This window comes from Plasmodium yoelii (assembly GCF_900002385.2).
Source record: "Plasmodium yoelii strain 17X genome assembly, chromosome: 10".
In the NCBI taxonomy this organism is placed as follows: Eukaryota; Apicomplexa; class Aconoidasida; order Haemosporida; family Plasmodiidae; genus Plasmodium; species Plasmodium yoelii.
This window is the reverse complement of record NC_036182.2, coordinates 1032841-1056019: the sequence shown is the minus strand read 5'-3', so window position 1 is coordinate 1056019 and position 23179 is coordinate 1032841. Positions and strand designations below refer to the sequence as shown.

The 23179-nt window shown below is 21.7% G+C and overlaps 6 protein-coding genes across 6 annotated transcripts; 2 read left to right on the top strand and 4 right to left on the bottom strand.

The window, feature by feature from the left end:
* Window positions 1-510: 510 nt before the first annotated feature.
* Window positions 511-5061, bottom strand: PY17X_1025000 (conserved Plasmodium protein, unknown function; the record flags this gene model as incomplete). The annotated part of the gene is made up of 1 exon (XM_723833.2): window positions 511-5061. The coding sequence occupies one exon, from the start codon at window positions 5059-5061 to the stop codon at window positions 511-513; it is 4551 nt and encodes a 1516-aa protein (XP_728926.2).
* Window positions 5062-7668: 2607 nt separating this feature from the next.
* PY17X_1024900 (uncharacterized protein) lies at window positions 7669-11166 on the bottom strand (the record flags this gene model as incomplete). Its single annotated transcript, XM_723832.2, has 1 exon — window positions 7669-11166. One exon carries the CDS (start codon window positions 11164-11166, stop codon window positions 7669-7671), a length of 3498 nt encoding a protein of 1165 aa, XP_728925.2.
* A 613-nt stretch (window positions 11167-11779) lies between these two features.
* PY17X_1024800 (uncharacterized protein) lies at window positions 11780-12520 on the top strand (the record flags this gene model as incomplete). Its single annotated transcript, XM_723831.1, has 1 exon — window positions 11780-12520. The coding sequence occupies one exon, from the start codon at window positions 11780-11782 to the stop codon at window positions 12518-12520; it is 741 nt and encodes a 246-aa protein (XP_728924.1).
* A 1240-nt stretch (window positions 12521-13760) lies between these two features.
* PY17X_1024700 (glycine--tRNA ligase, putative) lies at window positions 13761-16181 on the top strand (the record flags this gene model as incomplete). Its single annotated transcript, XM_723830.2, has 1 exon — window positions 13761-16181. The coding sequence occupies one exon, from the start codon at window positions 13761-13763 to the stop codon at window positions 16179-16181; it is 2421 nt and encodes an 806-aa protein (XP_728923.2).
* A 316-nt stretch (window positions 16182-16497) lies between these two features.
* PY17X_1024600 (protein GPR89, putative) lies at window positions 16498-19323 on the bottom strand (the record flags this gene model as incomplete). The annotated part of the gene is made up of 1 exon (XM_723829.2): window positions 16498-19323. The coding sequence occupies one exon, from the start codon at window positions 19321-19323 to the stop codon at window positions 16498-16500; it is 2826 nt and encodes a 941-aa protein (XP_728922.2).
* Window positions 19324-20491: 1168 nt separating this feature from the next.
* On the bottom strand, window positions 20492-22441 carry PY17X_1024500 (pantothenate kinase 1; the record flags this gene model as incomplete). Its single annotated transcript, XM_022956272.1, has 3 exons — window positions 20492-20581; window positions 20715-20949; window positions 21117-22441. 3 exons carry the CDS (start codon window positions 22439-22441, stop codon window positions 20492-20494), a joined length of 1650 nt encoding a protein of 549 aa, XP_022813336.1.
* Between the last annotated feature and the right edge of the window lie 738 nt (window positions 22442-23179).

Sequence of the window (23179 nt, the reverse complement as noted above, 5' to 3'; positions counted from 1 at the left end):
TAATAACTATTTAAATCAATAAGCTATTAAATTAATTTGAAAAAACTTACAAATCTTGGAAAATGAAATGTATAAGCCTAATCAAATCTTTAAACCTTAACCAAGGGGCGCGCATAACTTTAATTATAATATTGCCATACAATAACTTCACACATCTCTGTCACTAATTTAGTAAAATACCCCTCAGGTTAGAGAAAGAAAATAAACTCAACATTTATTAGTATCGTTTCATTACTTTTACATTTCACTAGCTCTTAAGACAATATTCAGTATTATCATAATATATAAGCATAAATTATAGAGAAAAATAAAATTAAAAGTTTTATTCAAATTACATTATTAAAAAAAATGTATAACATAGGTGTATTTAGTTCCGTTCATATTTTTTCCACTAAACAAAAATGTATATATGACATACTTCATATATGGCAATATAATTAAAGCCAATACTAATATCATAAAATATATTAAAATGTATAAAATAGTTCTAACGAACAAAATTGCGAACAATTATGGAAACACATCGTGGACACTCCTCACTATTTTGAGCTCAGAGTCAACTACACATGTGTCCTTCAATTCCTTCAGTTGTAAAACTTCTATCAATTTAATACAATGAAAAACGCTTTCACATAACTGCTTATTAAATCTATTCTTTAACTTTTTTTTTAACGTAGATATGTTAAATCCACCTTTATAATACTTCAATAATTTGTTCATATAAAGTTTTAATTCACTTATTGTCATAATATAATTTTCCATATTTTTGTCATCAGTATTAGCAATCCCTAATTTGGCGTTCGTATATTTATGGCATTGACTTATTGGTTTTAAATAATTATTCTCATATGCTATCATTTTTTTATTAGTACTTAAATGAACAATATGGCATAATTCCCCTAAATATAATCCGTCAAAAAACGGTAGTTTTCTTCGTTGTAATTCTTTTGCCATACCATATCTGCCACCTGAAAATGTATATAATGTTGAATCATCTGATTGTGCTATTTCATTTAAATATTTTTCAAAACTTTTCCATAATTGGGGTTTATATGTGTCTTTTAAATTATTGGTAGAAAAGAAATAATCATCCTTTACTTTTTTTTTTAAAAAATATATTACATAATCTTCACCAACTTCTGTGCTCTTTTTTATTACATATTTATCTGGAAATAAACTATAAGCTTCTTTTATATTATTTTTTAATATATCTGTAAAATGAAATTCATCTGCTCTACCCTTTGCATTAATTAACAAAGGTAATATTCTATCATCATACAACGATTGCAATAAGCTCTCTAAATTTGCTTCATCTTTTTCAGTTAATATGGATTTTAATTCTTCCATTGTTAATTTATCATTTATTTCTGTAGATTTTTTTTTTTTAGAAATTTTTGCATTATTTAGAAATGATCTTCCTTTTAACTTTTGGTTTATAGTATTACCCTTATTACCACTTATAACATTAACAAAATTTTCGGTATGCCCTTTCCTTAGTTCATCAAATTTATTATGAAATGATAATTTTGGAGATGTCCTTGATACTTTTATTGAATTTCTATTTCTATTCCACACTGGATTTGTTTCATTTCCACTATTTGAGCAATTATTTTTTTTTAAAAAAAATGATAGTTTTTTTTTTCCTTCTTTATCCAAAAATTTACTGTTTTCTTTTTTCACTGTACTCCATTGTTCATCATCTTCACATTGTTCTCTTCTAATATTAAAATTAATATCCTCCCAATAAGAATCATTATTTTGAAAATAGCTTTCTCCTCTCGTATCATAATTATATTTATCATAATTCGCCTTATTATTTGCTCCAGCACTTTTGCTTTTTAAGTAAAAACTATATTCATCATTAAATAAGTTTTCTTTTGGTTCATTTTGTTTATTTTTAGACAAATTGTTTGCTGCATAGTAATCTGTCTGAATCTTTTTATATTCTGATTCTCTTTTAACATGTTCAAACGTGTCAACATCATTTATTATGCCCCCGTTTTCTACATTATTCGAGTTTGAAATAACAGAACTATTTTGAAACACATCGGCTCGTGAGTTTTTTTCATAATTATCCAAGTCAAGCACAATATTATTTTTGTTTAATAAATGTATAGGATGTTGAAAGATGGACTTATAAGTCTCAAGGGATTCATTCATTAGACCCTTTATGTTTTCATTATTTTGTTCGCCGACATTTTCACTTTTCATATTACAAAATGAACTATCTATCATCACATTATTATAATTATAATTTCCATCCCCGTTAGAGTTAATCATACTATTATTATCCATATAGCTGCCTGTTATATTACTATTCCTCATGTTGTTTTCATTCCTTACTGACAATAAATTCGGTTCTACTAAGGACTCGTTCCTTTTTATGTTGGCGATACGATTAAATTCGTCGTAATTAAATGTCCAGTTATTTACGCCTTTATTGTTACTATCCATATTGTAATTATTTCCATGCGCTATTTCTAATCTGTTTTTCAGGAATAATTTAAAATTATCACCATGGATATCATTTGTTTCATTACACAAGTTCAAAGTATTTTCATTATGAGAATTATTAAATTTAATCCCTTCTGAATTATTACCTACTCCTCCATTATATGATCCATTTTGCTTATCCATCATCCTGTTAGTATTATATATATTGTCATTATTTATATTTACTACAAATGGATATTCTTTGTCATTATTGTAATTTATTATATTACCTCTTTCTGAATGATTGTTTATATTACCATTTTCCTTAAATGATTTTTCGCCAATTTTTTTATTATTACTACAAATTTCTGTATTTATTATATTCATGCCCTTATTATATTTGCTCTTGTTATACTCATCTATGGTATCTATAATATACTTATTTAATAAATCATCATTATTTTCATTTTCCAATAAAAATTTTATCTTACTTTTTAATATATCAATCATTGGAATATTATTATTACCATCAACAAATGCTTCATTATCAATCCTGTTTATACAGTTTTGAGGATTATAAGTAAGATTAGGTCTAGAACTATAATTTTCATTGGAATTTCCATGATTTTGTCTTTCCATAGATTCCCTATCAAATTCATTTATTTTTGTAAAAGTGTTATTAATATTTTCTTTACAATTATATACACTTTTGCTTTCTTCTATATCATCTTTTCGTTCATTATTATATTGATGCACATAATTATTCATATTTTTAAATTGAATGGTGTGGTCAATATTATTATGACCATTCCTTTCAAAAACATTATCTACATTTCCAGACATATTATTCAGATTATTGTTATTAATATTATGAGCTGCTTCTTTTTCAATTTTATTATTAATATATTCTAATAAAATTTGGTATTTATGTATATTATTGTTAATTGTTTGCGAATTCGAATTATTTGAAGACAATATTTCATTTAATTCAGATAATAATCTTTTATCCTCATACATGTTTATCCTCATTTGTGGTGATTGGGAATTATTATTATTTATTATATCATTCTTCTTATCTTTTCCATTAAACATTTGATCCAAATTTTTATTTTCATGCCCTAAATAATTTTCCACTAAATGATTAAGGGTCTCTACAACTATATCTTGTGAATTATAATTTTTGTTATTTAAATTGTTCCCATTTGCCATATATTTTTCATAGGAATTTATATCATTCATACTGAAATTGTTTGCATTAAAATTACTATAATCATAATTATCATTTTTTTTAGTGAAATTTTTTACTTCTAAATCATTATTTTGCTTCATTTCATTGTTAGAAATATTATCAAATGGATGTGTAAAAGGTGAACAGCTATTATTATCTCCACTATTATTATCATTAGTATTATTTCCCCAATTACCAAAAATGGTGTCTTCCCTTTTTTGTCCCTCATTTAGGAGATTATTTTGCGAATTATAAGAAAAATTTGCATTATCGTTAGTAAATTTTGCATAATTATTGCAAATGTTATTGTATTCCGGGACAGTATATTCTTTGCTATTATTTGTATCACTCACCATCGTCCCCTCACTCTTAAAATAATTATATACTAAATTGTTTTTATTCGACACCTTATTTTGATTATCTCCGTTTTTTGGTGTTTCTTTTAATTCTCCATTCGAATTTAGCAAACTACTATCAAAATAAGTATGAAACAATTCAGCATTGTTACCATCAGGATGGTTAGGAAATTGCTTATAGGCTTCACCTATGGTTTTACTATCGTTGTTTTTTTTTGAGTCACAGTTTTTAACACTGTTTATGTTATCTATTATTTGCTTATTTAAGTTTATATTATTTTGTTCATCATTCTTTTCATTTAAAGCATGCAAAATTCTTGTTAACAAATTATCATCGACCTTCTTAGCACAATTATTGTTTTTTATGTGTTGATATAATGGCTCTTTTAAACTTTCACATTTTACATTTATTTCATTATTTGGTATATTATCTTTTTTAAATTTAAAAACGTCAGCATTGGGGGGAAAACATTTGTCTAAATTATCACATTCATTGAATGAATTAAAATTATTCAAATTCAATTTACTTGAGAATAAATTATCATTTCCGTCAACACCATTTGTATGTGCCTTTTTAAATTTAAAATTGCTTATATTGTTAATATTTTCTTTGTTTTTAAAATTAAATGTTTCTGGATTTGTCTTACTTAGAGAAGACTCCAATTTCATATAATTGTTATCATCCATTGTTTCAAACTCATATGTATTATCTAGTTCCCATTCAATATTTGAATTATTTTTTGTAAACATTCTTGAAAGGGTTTCACTAAAATCATCACTTCCACTACTACCTTTTGTGGTATCTTCTTTTGATAATGATGGTTGGCAATCTTTTTCGAAATTAAAAATTTTTGTTAAATATTTATTGATGTAATTAATATTATTTTGTTGTTCTTTTATTTCATCAAAATTTTGCATTTCTGCTTCTCTTTTTTCTCTATTTATAATATTGGAAGCTGATTTGCCCTTATCTACATCTTTGTTTTGGGCACTTGAGCATTCCTCAATATAATTTTTCGTAATTGTATTAATTGTTTTTTTCATTATATTTTGTAGACTTTTATATTATATATAATGTAAAAAATATCTCATAAGTAGATGCCCATATATATAAATATATTATAAAGTTAACTTTTATATTGATCTCTAAAAATCGCAAAGTTTCTAATAATATATTATATTTTTTAGATTTATTCTAATACTTGGCTAATTTATTACATAGATAAATATGCATTTGATAGTGCTATTTATTACTGCTGCAATAATTTAAATCACAAAACATGGGATTAAATAATATATAAGATATATATTGCACACAAAGTTTTATGTATTATGTAGTTTGTTATACTTATACAATTTCACAATAATTATTCTTAATATTTATGTAAAATGCCTTATAGTGGTAAAGCTCTACAGTTGTGTACAAATCTATAAATATTTACATTGAATGAAATTACATAATATAATTTAACAAAAAATGAAAAACAATAGAATTATTTTAGTTACCATAAACATATATGTATACATTAATAAATGGGCAGAATAAAACAAAAAAGGAAATTAAATTTTAATATTTAAATCAACATTTCACTTTATGAAAAATTCCAATTATAATTTATAATGATTATATTGGATAGCATATTAACTTTTTAATTTTTATCATATAATAAACATGAAAATTAAAATACAAAAGGCTTCACAAAAAGAATGGTTCATGCATATATATTATGGTGCTAAAAAGGCACATTGAAAAATAGACATATAATTGGTTGCTTTTACACAAGCGCAGACATTATTTTTAATTGTAACAGATACATGCACAAAAAATGCGAAAAAAATGAATATATCAAAAGATAAAAAGAAAATGTTCATGAAAATTATTTAAAATAAAAAATGATATTGACAAAAAATCTTAAGAAACTAATACATAGCTATGTTACAACATTTTTTAATTGTGTTTATAATAATATAATGATTATAATGTCCGTGTAATATTTAGTCGAGCAAATTAACATTCGGTATTTATTAATATATTATATATGATACACATATATCACTGAATATATAAGAGAGTCACGTATTTCATTTCTTCTACTATCATAGAAACAAAGGGAATTTATGCAAAACACAAGGTTACACACATATGTATATATACATATATATTTATTTATTTATAAAATGAATTACTCCCTTTTCCTCATATTCACGATATTTATAATTTAACATATAATTAAATAACTTATTTTCATACTACGAAACAAGATTACATATATCATATAACGATTGTATAGGATAAAAAATGCTAAAACAATAAAAAGTGGAATACTAAAATTGTTAATATATTCACTTTTTCTTTTTTTAATTCAATAATATATTATTTGATGTTGTAGAACGTTTTTTTAAAAAAGAAAATGAATAAATATGCGTTCTCACAAACAGGTTGTGAATTATAAAAAAATGAAAATAAATAAATACCATAAAATAAATGCGTATAATTTAAAATAGCATGGCTTTTCTAACAAATGTAAGCATTAATGTTGTTTTACATTGCGAAAATTAATAACAAAAATTAAATAATTTGACTAAAACGTTAAGACAATTTTAAAAATAAAAATAATAAAAAAATGTAATATATATATTAAAGATTGAGAAATTAATAATTTTATAAGAATAGTTATAATACACAAGCAAAAAAAATATATAAAAATATAAATAAAAATAAATAAAAAAAAGAAAAGCATATAACTTAAAATATAACCAACAAATTATAATAATGGAATAAGGTATTTTTTACAATAATTGTTTACTATCTAAAAAAAATAAATAGTCATGTGTTTTTAGGAAAAATTACTATAAAATAATGCTAACGTGTAAATTTTTTATTAACAATTCAGGTAAATCATGTGTTTTTTTTTTTTTTTTTTTTTTTTATAGCCAAAATTTTGAATAATGTTGTAATTTAACTTATTTTTCACTATTAGCTTTTTAACAATTATTAAATTTTCGAGCTATCAATATTTATAAATGTTTTTTTTGGAGAATATGAACTAGCTTATTAAAATAGCTTAAACAATGAATTATAAATAAAAAATATTTACACCCATAAAATAGACATACCATAACAGCTTATTCCTTAATTGATTTAGTTGGAAATATAACTAATTTTAGTAAAGCTAGTTTAATTACACAATATGTGTGTGTAGGCAACTACCACACCATTTTATACTTTCATAAAAAGAGAATTAAATTGTTTGCCCATTCTACCATTATATATGCTTATTCAAGGATTTACATATACAAACAATGAGAAATATATTTGTGTATTTATGTATAATTATTTATGTTTCATATTTTTTTATTTTATGCACGTGATTTCTTCATATTTTTATCTACACTATTTTGATAGCTAAAATTTTCAATGAGATTAAAAAAATAAAATAAGTCTTACATAATAAAATTTAAATAAAAAACATGAAAAAAATGCGTATGTATTATTCATATATGTAATGAATATTTAAATACATTGAGTAAAAAAAAAAAACTGCAATTTATGTAGGAGATAAGCATGGGCAATAGTAGTAAATATGTTACTAATAAATGCTCATATATTTTTTCTCATGAAATGAGCAAACTTGGTTTCTTGTACATCACTCAATTAAGAATCAAATCGGCAATTTGTTTATTTTCCTCATTTAATCCAGTTTTCTCCTTAACCGTTTTTTTTATTTTTTCAATAACTTCGATAGGAATGTTTTCACTTAATATTATATTATTAAAAAATGTTAAAATTCTCAATAAAATATTCTGATCATCAGTTTTATGGAATGAGGTAAAAACCTGATTAAAGGATTTTGTCTGTATTAAATAAAATGGAAGACGTAGATCTGATGATAACATTCCCAATGCTCCTGTAGATGCAAATACAGCCTTATAGTTATCATATTCCATAGTAAAAGCATATATTATTTGTATTTCTACAAAATCAATTTCTTTATTATTTTCATTTTGTTTGACAATTTTTTGATATTTATCATAAATATATTGATGGACATGTGTTTGAGAGCATAAATTACATATACATTCTAAACTCGCTGCTCTTATATGTTGATTTTCCGATGATAAAGTATCAAAACATTTGGTCCATAAATTTAGGTTCATAGCTTTTATTGCCACATTTTCATCAATAGTTAATATATTAGTAATTGCCATTAATGATTTAAAAATTAATAATTCTTCATCATGATTTAGTTGGTCAATTAGTAATGGTAATGAATCATAAGCTTCATAAAAATGAATTAATTTCGGATTGGTATTTATAAATATTTCACATAATGCTAGAGAACAGTTTTTTTTATTAGTAATATGCTTAGAGCACAATAATAAAGCTTTTAATCCATTATTAACAAGTACAATACCAATATTACTATTATCTTTTACAAATTTAGATATTATTTCACATATTGATTCGGCAATATTTGTTGTAAAAAAATTGTTGTTAATAAAATTGTAAATCGTGTTAATAATAGTTCCATTTTTATATTTATCGTTAGCTATATTTGAAATAGTATTATTTTTATTTATATTCATATTATATTTTTCACTAAGCAATAATAAACTAATTAATTTTTTGCTTGTTTCATTATCTCCATAATCATATAGTGGATCGTTTTTTGATACAGTTGTGTTAGGCAATTTATTATAAAACTGTTCTAAAGCTTCTATTTGTTCATTATCGAAGTTTGCCAAATTCGTTTTATTAATTTCTCTTCTTCGCATTTTTTCATCTTCTCTTGTCAAAATAAGATTGCTAATTGTGTTACAATATATGTATTTATATGTATTGTCTAATTTTTTTTTATTTATATCTTCTCCTGCCTTTATTAAAAAAAATAATATATAATTGTTTTTTTCTTCTAATAATTGTTTTTTAAATTCTATATGCAAACTAAGATAAAATAACATTTCAATAATATCTTTTAATACATCATCACTATATGTTATATTAGAACGTTTTTTATTTTTTGTATAATTTGTTTCTAAAAGTTCATCATTCGACTTTAAATCGTCTCTTTTTTCATTATCTGTTTCATTTTTGTTGACTTTATATGTAGAAGAATATTGATCAGTATTTTGTTCTTGGTTATTATAATTTAAAAGAAATTCTTTTAGCATTTCCTTTGAATATGTAAATAAATCAATATTTTTTGCAACTTTTTCCTTAAAATCAACATTATGCATATATAGCTTAAATGCCCCAATTAACAACTTTAAAAAATTTTCATCATAGTTTAACATTTTAAGAATATTTATATATACATCGATATAATTACTTAACATAAAACGCAACTCGGATATATTCATAAGTAGAAGCATTACATCAATATAAAGAGATATATGTTTTTTTGTTTCTCTTCCAATAGAGTTATTAATAAAATTTAAAATACAAAGCATATATTCCGCTTTCCCAATTAAATAATTTAAAACAATACCCTTATCAACTAAAAATAAACATTTTACAAATACAAACCATTCTATTTTTATTTCACTATTATTAAAATATAAATCTACACATTCATGTATTAAATCGCTTATTTCTGTATCTTTTTCAGTAGGTCTATTTTTATCATTTAATAAAGTGATAAGCAAAATTATAGAATATTCCACATCATTCGGAAAGTTATCATACATTGTTATAAAATTTTGTATTAATTTTTTTATTTCTGAATTTATGCAAACTGGATTTTTATAGGAATCCGAAAAATGAAAATCAACAACATAATTATTAGTATCTATATTGTATTTTTCATTTAGTGTATCTAAAAATTTTTTTATATTTGCTTTTTTTTCCTTATCAATAGAAGATTGTATAAAAAAATTTTTTTTTTTACACATGAAAATAATTACACTTAATGCATTATTTTGTAAAGTTAAATTATCACTATTTACATAATATAAATTTATTATTTTTAATATTTGTTCATTATTTATGACATGTACATATTTTATAATATTTAATATGTAGACTAATGTATCGATTGTAAGGTTATATGGATTTTGGTTATTTTCCATTTCTTTTTCTTTATCAAATTTTAGATTTTCTAATTTGTTCGTTTTATTTTTAACGTAATTATTTATCCATTCTTCATTAAAATGTTCATTAAAAGAAAATAGAAGTTTTACAAAATCCGAATCGTAGTAATATTTAAATTTTATATCATCTAATGTACTAATACAACTATTTGAATTTTTGCTATTTTTGACTTTTTCTTTTTCAATACTCATATTTTCGCTTTCTAATTTAGATAATATTTTATATATAACATATAAACAAGTTTTTTCCATATGCAAACTACAATTATTATTTTTATCATTTATTATATCAAACAAAAATTTTAAAATATTTTCTTTAATAAGTAGATAAAACTTTTGATTATAAATAGAATGCAACATTTTTATTTTATTTTCTTCTGTACTATTGTTATCTAGAACAACATTTTTAATATTATCTATTGTTGTTGTATTTACACACTTACTATCTTCTATCTGTTTAATTATTATTTTTAACTTATCATTAATTCTGTCTATTTCGGCTTTGTTACTGTATACTTCCCCTTTAATTCCATCTGTTTTATTTGATTTTTCTGTAGATAATATGGTTTTACATTTCTCAAAATATGATATACATTTTTTATAATCTTTTAGTTTTTCATAACACAAACCTAGCGTATGATAACTTTTTGAATGGTTCATATCCATATCATTAATATATAGGCAATATTCGATAGCTTTTTCAAATTGATCTAAAAAATAATAACATAATGATATATTATGACATATCTTTATAAAAATTGTTTTAACATTTATCCAGTGAGAAATTGAGACGTTGTCCTTTTCTTTTCCATCATCCTTTTCTTTTTCGTCATCCTTTTCTTTTCCATCATTTCCATGTTCAGTATTTTTTTTTTTAAAATATTTTACAATATCTTTTATTTCAATTTCATTTTTGGAGGCATTGGACAGATATGGAACAACCTTAAGATAAATATTTATCGCTTCTTTATATTTTTTATTTTTAAACATATCATTTCCTTCATTTTTTATTTCTTCAATTTTTTTTCCATCAACATTATTTACATTAAACTCTTCCATATTGTATGCAGTCAATAGGCGGAAGGGGGTTATCAAAAATATAATGTATATAAGCAATAAAATATAAAATCGGATAAATAAATATAAAAAAAATAGAATATTAAAACAATGCAATCATTAATTCTTTTGTTTTTAATACTTATGAAAATATTTTAAAAAAAATACATAAACATAAATATAATTAAAATATAACAAAAAAAAAAATAATAAATTATATACTAATCCATATTCCCTAATGTGTAACAGTATATTAAATATACAAAAATTATTTTATATGTGCAATAATTTTAAGAATATTTTTTTTCCCAAAAACATGTTCACTATAATTTGTGCATACTATATATTAATAATGCATTTTTTATGACAAAAAAAATAAAAATCACAATTAATTAACTTTACGTGAAGAATTATTATTTATTCATTCTCTTTTCTTTTCTTTTCTTTCCTTTCCTTTTCTTTCCTTTTATTTTATTTTATTTCATTTTTTTACTTCCTAATAAAACCATTTAAAAAAAAAAATCACTACATATGTAACAATGAATTAACGATAGCTCTTGTAATTTGTATATAATAGCAAGAATAATTTAATTATTTTTGAAAAAAAAAAAGAAAAATGGTTCAAACAATATTAAGTAATTTTTTAAAAGTCCCAATATCAGCAGCATGCTTAAATAATAATTTAATTTCAAAAAGGGTAAATTATGATATAAAAAAATTAATATATTTATTTAAAAAACAGCAATATGGTAATTATACAATAATATCACAATTTCCATTTGATAAAAATGTGCAAAGAATAAAGAAATATAATAACATTATTTTTACAAACATAAAGAATAATTATAGTACAAAAAATATATATCAAGAAAATCAAAATTCCAAAAATGAACACCCCCATAATAATACAGGTTCCACGGTGTTTGATAAAAATAGCCAAAATGGAATAAATTCCAGTGGCAATAGCGACAATAGCGGAACGACAGATATTATCAATCTAAGCAGTAAACATTCAGATGAACATGGGATATGCGAGAGTGAAAGAAATAATGAGGAAACAAATATGGAAGATGGAAAAAAAAAAAATAAAGAATATATGGTTTTAATGTTTACATGTAAAATATGTGAAAAAAAAAGTGCAAAAAAATTTTCAAAACAAGCTTATAATAATGGGGTTGTTATTATTCGATGCCCACAATGTAGTAACCTTCATTTAATATCTGATCAATTGGGATGGTTTCAAGATGGAAAAACAAATATAGAGGAGATAATACAAGAAAAAGGAGAAAAGGTTATTAAAAAATTTTCATATAACAATTTGTTAGAAATAGATGATCTCTTAAATGCGTATAAATGAACAAAAAATTGCACATAGAAACTATTGCACATAAAATTAGTTCACATTTAACAAGATATCCAAATATCCAAATATCAAAATATCCAAATATCCAAATATCCAAATATCAAATATCCAAATATCAAATATCCAAATATCCAAATATCCAAATATCCAAATATCCAAATATCAAAATTTCCAAATTTGTTTAATATTTTAATCTTTTTAATTTTGTCAACTTATTTACATCATTCTTTTAAATCCAATTATGTATATTATTTTTTTGGTATTCCAGTTTTTAATATTTTTCATATAAATTGACACATTTATAAAGAGATTGCAAAAAATATTATGCTATATAACATGTATAAATAATATGTATATTTATTATGTTTAGCTATTTGCATTGATAATATATGAAAAATATATTATTATGATCTTTAATTAAAATAATGTAATAGAAATTCAATATTTGCTTATTTGTTTTATTTTTATTTTTTTACCCATCCATTTAACATTTTGTAACATAACTAATTTAATTATTTATTTCCATTCCTTTGATTTTTTTTTTTTTATTTGAACTTTTTGATAATATTTAAAACTTATAAATTAATATTTTTGGAATGTATGCATTTTATATAATATGCCGGTATGTACTCTTGCCGATTTCGTAAAATTGGAAACACATTTGTTCGTATAAAAAAAAAGAAAAAAAGAAGAAAAAAAATATTTTTACTACGTATAACAATTTTACTACGTATAACAGTTTTACTGCGTATTACCAATAAATCGTTGGAATGTGTGTAGATTTATATTTATAGGGGACTACTTCAATATTTGAATTGCCATTTTTCAGTTTACCTATATATATATATATATATATTTTACAGATATATGTTTGCATGCCTTTTCCCCCACCGCATTATAATTATTTACAACATGATAAAATTTATAATTTCCCTAGGCTTTATGTAATAAATAAAAAAAAAATTATATACATTTTCATTACTTATATTTTTGTAAAATATATTTTTTTTTTTTATCAGAAATAAAAAGTGTATATATAGAAATATATATAAATATATAAATATATATATAAATATATATAGAATTATATATAAATATATATATAAATATATATAGAATTAAAATGTTTATAATTTAAAAAAAATAACAGCCATAGCATTCATTTAAATATTATGCCTGAGTAATAACAAATTTATAAATATCATAATTTTGTTTTTATATTTTTTATAATTATATGAAAATAATTTTAACAATTGTTCTATATATGTTCTTACAAAGAATATTACACAATTTAGCTAGCTGTAAAATAACAACAGTATATAAAATAAAACAAGTGAAAAGGATAAAAAAAAAATATTATATACAAAACTTTCATACATTTCGTAAGAATATAATAATAAAACCAAAGAGAAAAGTAAATTATGTATTTTTTTCAAACAAACCAACAGATATAAAAATGAATATAAATGATAGTGAAAATATAGAAAAACAAATTGAAAAAATAAGTCAAGAAATATCTTTATTAATAGAAAGAAATGAATCTATTAAAATTATAAATGATGATCCTGATATAAAAAAAGAATATGAAAATAATCAAAATTTATTAAAAGAAAAAAAAAAAACTCTAAATGAATTATGTAGTATATTTAGTCAACCCTTAAATCTTGTTGAAAATAGATCAAAATTAGAAAGCTTAATAAAAAGAAGACTTTTTTATACAAATTCTTTTGAAATATATGGAGGTGTTTCTGGTTTGATTGATTATGGACCATCAGGTTGTTTGTTAAAATATGAATTAGAAAAATTATGGAGGAATCATTTTGTTTTTTATGATGAAATGTTAGAAATAAAAGGAACATGTATAACACCATATTCTGTTTTAAAAACATCAGGACATGTTGATAGATTTACAGATTTAATGATTAAAGATATTGTAACAAAAGATTGTTATAGAGCTGATAAATATTTATCAGAATGGTTAAAAAATAAATTAGATGAAATAAAAGATCAAAAAAATGATGGAAATGAAAAAAGAGAAAAAAATTTCGATAATTCTGAAAATATAAATAATGTACAAACAATACAAGAAATTGAATCAATATTGAGAAGATTAGATGGAATGAATGAAAATGAAATAAAAGATGTAATTAAAAAATATAATATTAAATCTCCTGAAAAAAATGATTTATCTGACCCTTTCCCCTTTAATTTGATGTTCCAAACAAAAATAGGTCCAAAAGAAAATAACGAAAATGATACGATTGAAAAAAACATAAACGATATGAACAAAAATAACATAGCATTTCTAAGACCAGAAACAGCACAAGGTATTTTTGTAAATTTTAAAAAATTACTTGAATATAATGGTGGTAAAATGCCATTTGCTGGAGCACAAATAGGATTAGGGTTTCGAAATGAAATATCACCAAGAAATGGGCTACTTAGAGTTCGAGAATTTGAAATGGGAGAAATTGAATATTTTTTTAATCCAGAAAAAAGCAAACATGAAAAATATGATTTATACAAACATTTAGTATTACCATTATATCCAAGAACAAATCAATTAAATGATAATGGAAATGTTATAACAAATATGAGTTTAGAAGAAGCAGTAAATAATGGAATAATTTGTAATGAAGCTTTGGCATATTTTCTAGCAAGAACATATTTATTTTTATTAAAATGTGGAATAAAAAAAGATGGAATAAGATATAGACAACATTTAGAAAAAGAAATGGCACATTATGCTAATGATTGTTGGGATGCAGAAATTTTAACTTCATATGGATATATTGAATGTGTAGGGCATGCAGATAGATCTGCTTATGATTTAAAACATCATATGAATGCAACTGGTTCTAATCTATATGGTTGCCAAAAATATGATAAACCTGTTGATGTTGAATTTGTAAAAATAATTCCTAATAAAGCAAAAATTGGTATGAAATTTAAAAGTGATCAAAATAAAATTTATAAAATATTAAATGAAAAAACCAATGAAGATTTGTTAATTATTGAACAAGAGTTAAATAAAAACCAAACATACATTTTAAAAGGCTATTCGGACCAAAGCAATGACAATAATAATGACTCATTCGAACTAACACGAGATATGATTTCATTTCAAAAATATACTAAAAAAGTACAAGAATCGAATTTTATTCCTAATGTTATAGAACCATCATTTGGTATTGGCCGACTAATATTTTGTATTTTAGAGCATTCATTTAGAGTTAGGCAATTTACAGATGACAAAGAAGAAAGACATTATTTATCATTACCTTATGCATTGTCTCCAATTAAATGTTCTGTTTTATCGATATCAAATAATAAAGAATTTTATCCATATATTAAACAAATACAAACTATTTTAAGTGAAAATAATATATCTTGTAAATTAGATAATTCAAGTGTTTCGATTGGTAAAAAATATGCCAGAATTGATGAAATAGGTATTCCATTTGCGGTAACTATTGATTTTCAAACATTAAAAGATAAAACAATTACTCTTAGAGATAGAGATTCTATGCTTCAAATTCGAGTTAATATATCAGAAGTATCAGATATTATAAATTCATTATTATCACAAAAATCTTCATGGTCTGATTATGTTCAAAAATATGGTCTTTTTATTCAACAAAATTTGGAAAATTAATAAAAACACACTTTTAGTTACGAAATGGGGATTTACATTTTTATTGTATACTATATCTTTAGTTGATTAAACAATTGTGAGGCGGTTTGCGTCTGTTTAATCGGTGGACAAAATGAAAAAAAAATGCGAAAAAATGAAAAAAAAAAATGTGAAAAAAAATGAAAAAAAAAAGTGAAAAAAAATGAAAAAAATGCGAAAAATAGTGTACAAAAGTGTACAAAAGTGCACAAATGCGGGCAAAGGAATCCGCCCCGAATCGACACCAGCAGGTGGTTCATTTGTTGACAAGTCGAATGTGGAATTCCATTTTCCGATTTTACAACTCGCTGAAACTGTCTGATCTATTCTTGTGGTGAATTTTGATTAGGAGCAAAGAAATAAATAATGATACAACATAAACAAAGTCAAAATGATATTTAAGTTTGAATAAATTTAGGATGTTATTATTAAAAAATATATATATCATTTTAATTTTTTCCTTAACGGGAAGATAATCAAATAATTGGATACAATAAGCAGAGAAATATAATCCCATTAATTCACACATTAATAAAATAGCTAAATTTGAATATAAAGATGATTTAGTTGAATATTTTAATTTTATAATTTTTTCCATAAATGTTTTTAGATTTGTAAATATAAAACATAATAATAATAATGATGTTATTGATACTACATAATTATCTAAATTAATATTTATATGTACAATATTTAATACATTTTTTAAATCATTTATAAATGAAAAATCCATATTTTTTGAATAAAATAGCATTAATGCATGACCACTACTATATGTATATATAAATTTATAATGGACTTCTACCATATATATAATATAACATGTTTTTATAATTTTATATAAACATAATATTGACATAATTATTCCCAATAAATATAAAAGTATTCCTGAAAATGTTGTACTTTTATTTATTCGTATCTGTTCTTTTATTACTTCATCTAATAAAAAATATAATTTTTTTGACATAAATTCTAATGCTTTAATATCTTGTTTTAACACTTCTTTATTTCGTTGATTTATATTTTCAAAACTTTGTCTATTTTTATTTCTAATTATGTTATTTGTAAAAAAATCTTTTACACTCTTTAATGTTCTATATGGCTTTTCCAAACTACTAAAAAGGAGATTAGAGATGTATTTTTTATTAACATATAGTTCTTCTTTATGTTTATTAGCACATATCTCTTTATGTTTATTAACATGCAGCTCTTCGTTATCTTTATTGTTATATGGAAGAAGGTCATCATTCCTTGTTAATACTTTTTTGAACGAAAACATACTATAAATAAGTGATTTTTTTTTTTTTTTTTTTTTTTTATCATCATCATTATCTAAATTTGTTACATTATTATATTCAACATTTTTGTCTTTTGATAAATCACCACAATAACTATTATATTTTATAATTTCTTTTTCATCATCGATCTCTTCATGTTTATAATTTTCATTATTTTCTAAACAATTAAATTTGTTGTTATTATAATTTATATTTTCATCTATATAGTTACTCGATTTTACATTTCTTTTGTATAAAGATACACTACCACTTAAATTTTTGTCAAACATTTTTAAAGAACCCTCATCAAAGCTTTTAAAATTTATTTCGTGATTAATATACATTTCATTATCAAAATTTATATTTGTTTTATGTTCCATTTCTTCATCTTCATTATCAATAATTTCACTTTCGTTTGCATTATTATACATACTATTTTCACTAAATATATTACACAATTTTTTTTCTTTTTTTATAAATGTATCATGTATATCTTTGTATATTGACTTATGAGTTCCGAGATATAAATTGCACTTTTTAAAAGGCTTTGAGCTTATATATTCTATATCATTACCGTTTTTGTCACTACTATAATGTGGGTTACTACCATTTTTGCAACTACTACAATGTGGGTTACTATCAATATTGTCTATCCGATTATTATTTTTAAAATAAGACATATCTGGGGATGTATTATTAAATGCATTGTCTTTTTCATTATAAGATATTATATTGTTTGTATTTGAGATATTTGAATTTTCATATGTATGATCACCAAAATTGTTATATGAATTAAAACCATTGATATATATTTTGTTAGTATTAGTGTTATAAAAGGTGTTTAAAGTAAAATTTGACATTGAATTATTATTTTTTTTATTTTTTATATAATCATTTAATAAATTAGGATATTGATATAATAAAAGTAGTTTTTTTTTTGAACACAATTCATCTTTTATAAAAATAATTTTTTTTTCAATAGCTTTAACTTTTTTTATTTTAACAAAAAAAAAAAAGTTACTAATATTTGTATATGGTGAATATAAACTAGTAAAAGCAGATAATGCACTAACTATAGTCATTCCAGTAACAGATATATAAATTAATAAATTTTTCATAATTTTGATAAAAAAAATATTTTTATTTTTTTCATTGTTTGTATCATATTCATCAGCAAATTCTTTATTTATTATATTTAATTTTTCTTTTAATATATTGTCTATATTATATATATCATATATATCATAAACATCACTATTACTTTTAAATGTTACAACAGATATTTTATATAAAGTGAACCAAATTAGTGGTAATATAATTATAGATCCTATAATAATTTTAAATATTTTTTTTTTATTTTGACTTTTTATTTTATTATTATAATTCTTCATTTTGTTGATTATATCATCACTAACATATACAAGTCTTCTCATGAAATCACTTTTATCTTCATTATTGTTATTTATTTTTTTATTATTTTTCATTTTTTTTAAAGCCGAATAAAAATATTTAAACTTAAATAAGCTATTTGATACCTTTTCATCCTCATATGTTACATATGTATATATTAAACTTATAGGTATTATTAAATAAATAAATAAAACTAAAAATGTTATATCAATATACCAAATAAATAATTTTAAAGAGGTTGTTATAAACCCTAATATCTCAAACATTATCATAGATAATAAAGATAAACATAAGACAAAAGAAAAACAAAATATTATTTTTACCAAACTAAAGCTATTATCAAAATCTTTAAATAAATAATTTTCAAAAAATACTATCCCTAATATTAGCAACATTAAATGATATATGAATAAAAAACATACAGTTATGTTTATCATTTTCACATTTCGTGCTCTCTAAACAAAATATCAACTTTTTTTGTTGTTTCCTTAAATTAATATATTTTATTATTTCTCTATTAATATACGTTTTTTATTTCCATATCTATCCAGTTGTTAATGACATTGGTACGTGTGTGTATACTATTTCTTTGTATTTTTTTTTATATTTTTTTTATATTTTTATATTTTTTTATATTTTTTATATTTTTTTATATTTTTTATATTTTTTATATTTTTTTATATTTTTTAGAATGTATAGATTTGCCCATATCACAGCGTCACTATTTTAGACGATTTATCTATTATTATTCTTGTATATATTTTAATTTTGTATAATTTTTTTTCTTTTAAGTTCTGAAAAATAGTAAAGGCTAAAATGTGTAACCTAATTCCTTTGACATTTTTCAAAGCCCTTCACCAGCTTATTTATTTTCCTTCATTTTTTATTTATAAAAAAAATATTATAATAGCATATATTATATAGATATATTATAATAGCATATATTATATAGCATATATCATAATAACGTTATCAAAATTAAGACTAAAGCGAAAAAATGTCAAAGTTTTTATGAAATAAAAAAATTATTAAAACAAAAAAAAAAAAACATCTTATCTTTATCTGCGAATAAGCATGTTAGTAATAAAAATGTGACAAAAAAAAATGCGCTATTTTGATAAAAGCGAGATAAATAAAAATGTTAAAAAAACGAAGCACATTGGGGAAACAAAATAACTAAAATGTATTTAAGCACTTTACACATTCATCATTTTGTACATTCATCATTTTGTACATTTTACCATTTTGTACATTTTACACATTTTACCATTTTACACATTTACCATTTAATCCTATATAACAATGCAAAAGTGCGCAATATATCTATGTGCAAATAAAAAAATATAAAATACTATGTAATAATACACAATGATTATATTGTTTAATTATCAAAAAAAACTGTTCTTATTATAACGACATATATATAATATAATATATATATGTGTAATTTACAAAAGCATTTTTTAAAATACACAAATAACATATATTCATTAATATTATATTAAAATAATTTGACGGTAAAATAAAACCATGTTTGCAAAACATTAACTATATTTGTATTTTTTCACATATATTCTTTATTTTACTATTTACATATTAAAAAAATTAAGAAAAAAAACCTCCGATAACTCCTAAAAATCCATCATGTTTAAGAAAAAGAACTTCGGGTATTGTATCATCTTTACTCGTTTGGCCCTTAATATGATTTGAAAAAAAAAAAAAAAAAAAAATTACAATGATAAAATGAAGATTAGTATAAACAATACAATTTAAGCTCGTTAATGTAAAAAAGAACAAATTATTTAATTTATTTTTATTGTATCCTTACGTAAGATCGCAAATGAAAATCGTCTTTTATAACCTCAAGTTTATAGCAAGACATATCTACTATATTGTCATAATTATTAAATAAATTTTTTTTATTAATATTTTTTGGTGCATTATTGAAACATCCAATATTTTCAATAGTCTTATTATAATGACGGAAATGATAATATACACCCTTTGTTATTGATTCCATAATATATTCATTATTATTTATATATTTTCCCGAAAAAAATATTCTAAAAAAAAAAAAACAAATAAAAAAATAACACTAATAAACGTGCTCACTCATTACAACATGTACAAGTCTCTATAATCGATAATACATTTTTCAATAACCTATTAAATTAATAATTTTTTTCGAAATTTTTTTTCGAATTTTTTTTTTATTTTCATATAAGCTCACCTCTTTACTGAATGTATTTTGGCTAGCAAATATACCAAATAGCCAATATTATATGATACCATTAAAATTAGACTTCTAGCTATATCTTGATTAATTTGTTCTGTTTGATCTTTATTTTCTTTATTATTTTCAAGTATATTATTGACTAACCCAAACAACGACACCAATGTATTATCTTTTACACATTCATTACTTCCTACATCATTTTTCAAGTGTTTAAATTTTAAATCAAGATTTCCATTTCCTTTATATGATAATTTAACTAAATCATCAAAAGAAATTTTCCCAAATATTAATGTAGCTAGCCCTATAACTGTACCCCCACCAATTGATGTGCCTGATATTCGACTAAAAGAATTATAAGAATCCGATTTTAAAATAGATATTCCGGATCCAATATTGGCTATAATAAATGGATAAAGTGGTGATTTGATTTGTATTGGTATTTGTGCTTTTAATATATTATCATATTTTATAATAGATTTTTTTACATTGAATAATTTATATATTCCATTAATAACACAATACATTTCATCTTTTCTACAAACTTCTAGAAGTAGTTCTGTATTATAAATAAAATTGTTTTTTATTTCATCAACATCATCATTATTTAATATCTTATTCATGTTATTTTTTGATTTTTCAAAATTTTCTATATATATAACAAGACGCTCATATTTACCAAAGTTAGTTAAAAATATGTTGTCGAATTTTATTTGGTTCGATACATTTATTTTGTGATTTCTATTTAATTGCAATTGTATATATAAGGTAGATATTTCTTCACAATATTGATATTTTGATATTGTTAAAATATATTCGTTATTTTTTATATTAAATTTTTTTAAAATATGTTCATGTATTATTTTTTCAATTATATTATAGTAATATTTATATGACCCTCCTCCTGTTAATATAATTTTTTTGTCTTTTATTAAATTATTTTTTATTATAAAATTTAATGCTTCATTTAATTTATTTACACTAAAAAAATCAACAAATAAATATTTATCGTTTTCGATTTTTATCCCTAAATTTTTAAGTCTATATCTATCTTCATTATTAGTGTTAATATATATATTATTTAAATAAGCCAATTTTATTAATGTTCCCCCTATATCTAAAGAGCAACAATTATATGATATTTTTTTATCACATTTTTCATTTTCTTCTACATTTTTATTATTCTCTACAATGTTAGAATTATATATATATTCGTATATAACTTGTTTACTTTCATATTGACAGCGATATTTATTATTTTCTATATTTTTATATTCATTATTTCTTTTTTCCAATAAATCGATAATATTTTTACTAATCATTTTGTACTTGATTTATAATTCGTATATTTTTCTCACTTAGTTTTTTTTTTTTTTTTTTTAAATACAAAAAACATGACATACTATATTATTCAAAAATAATAAAAATATATTTAGTGCAGAAATGACATTCCCAGTCTTAGATTAACATAAACTTATTTTGTGTGTATAAATACTTAATGCGCCATTTCTACCAATATTAGAAATTGACATGACATGCAATAATTTTACTTTCCCATGTAGCCAAAACACCGATTAATAATTTTTTTTAAATAAAAAAAAAAAAAAAAAAAAAAATTGTAATATAAAATAATCCCATTATTAATCTATTCGTTTATCCATTTATTGTAAAATATTTTTCTTTATTGTTATATTACTGAAACAATAAAAGTTTATGTTTATACATATAATATACAAAACGGGTTTAGATCAATTTTATGACTATATATTCATCTTTAAAAAATGATGTTATGGAATTGTAAAATTATACATATATGAGATTATTTTGGGGGAAAATGAATGAAAACCAAATTCAACATGTAAAACAATATATACCAATTTTTCTTATTAATATAAAAATGAGTAACACACTTACTTATATATGTATATAATTTTTGACATAAATATATCGTATTTTTAATATTAATATATCTTATTTTTTTGTCCTTTTTGTAAAAAAATAATAGCGAATGTAAAAATATTCTGACTGTTCAGGTTAAAATAGTACCAAAGTTAGCCAAC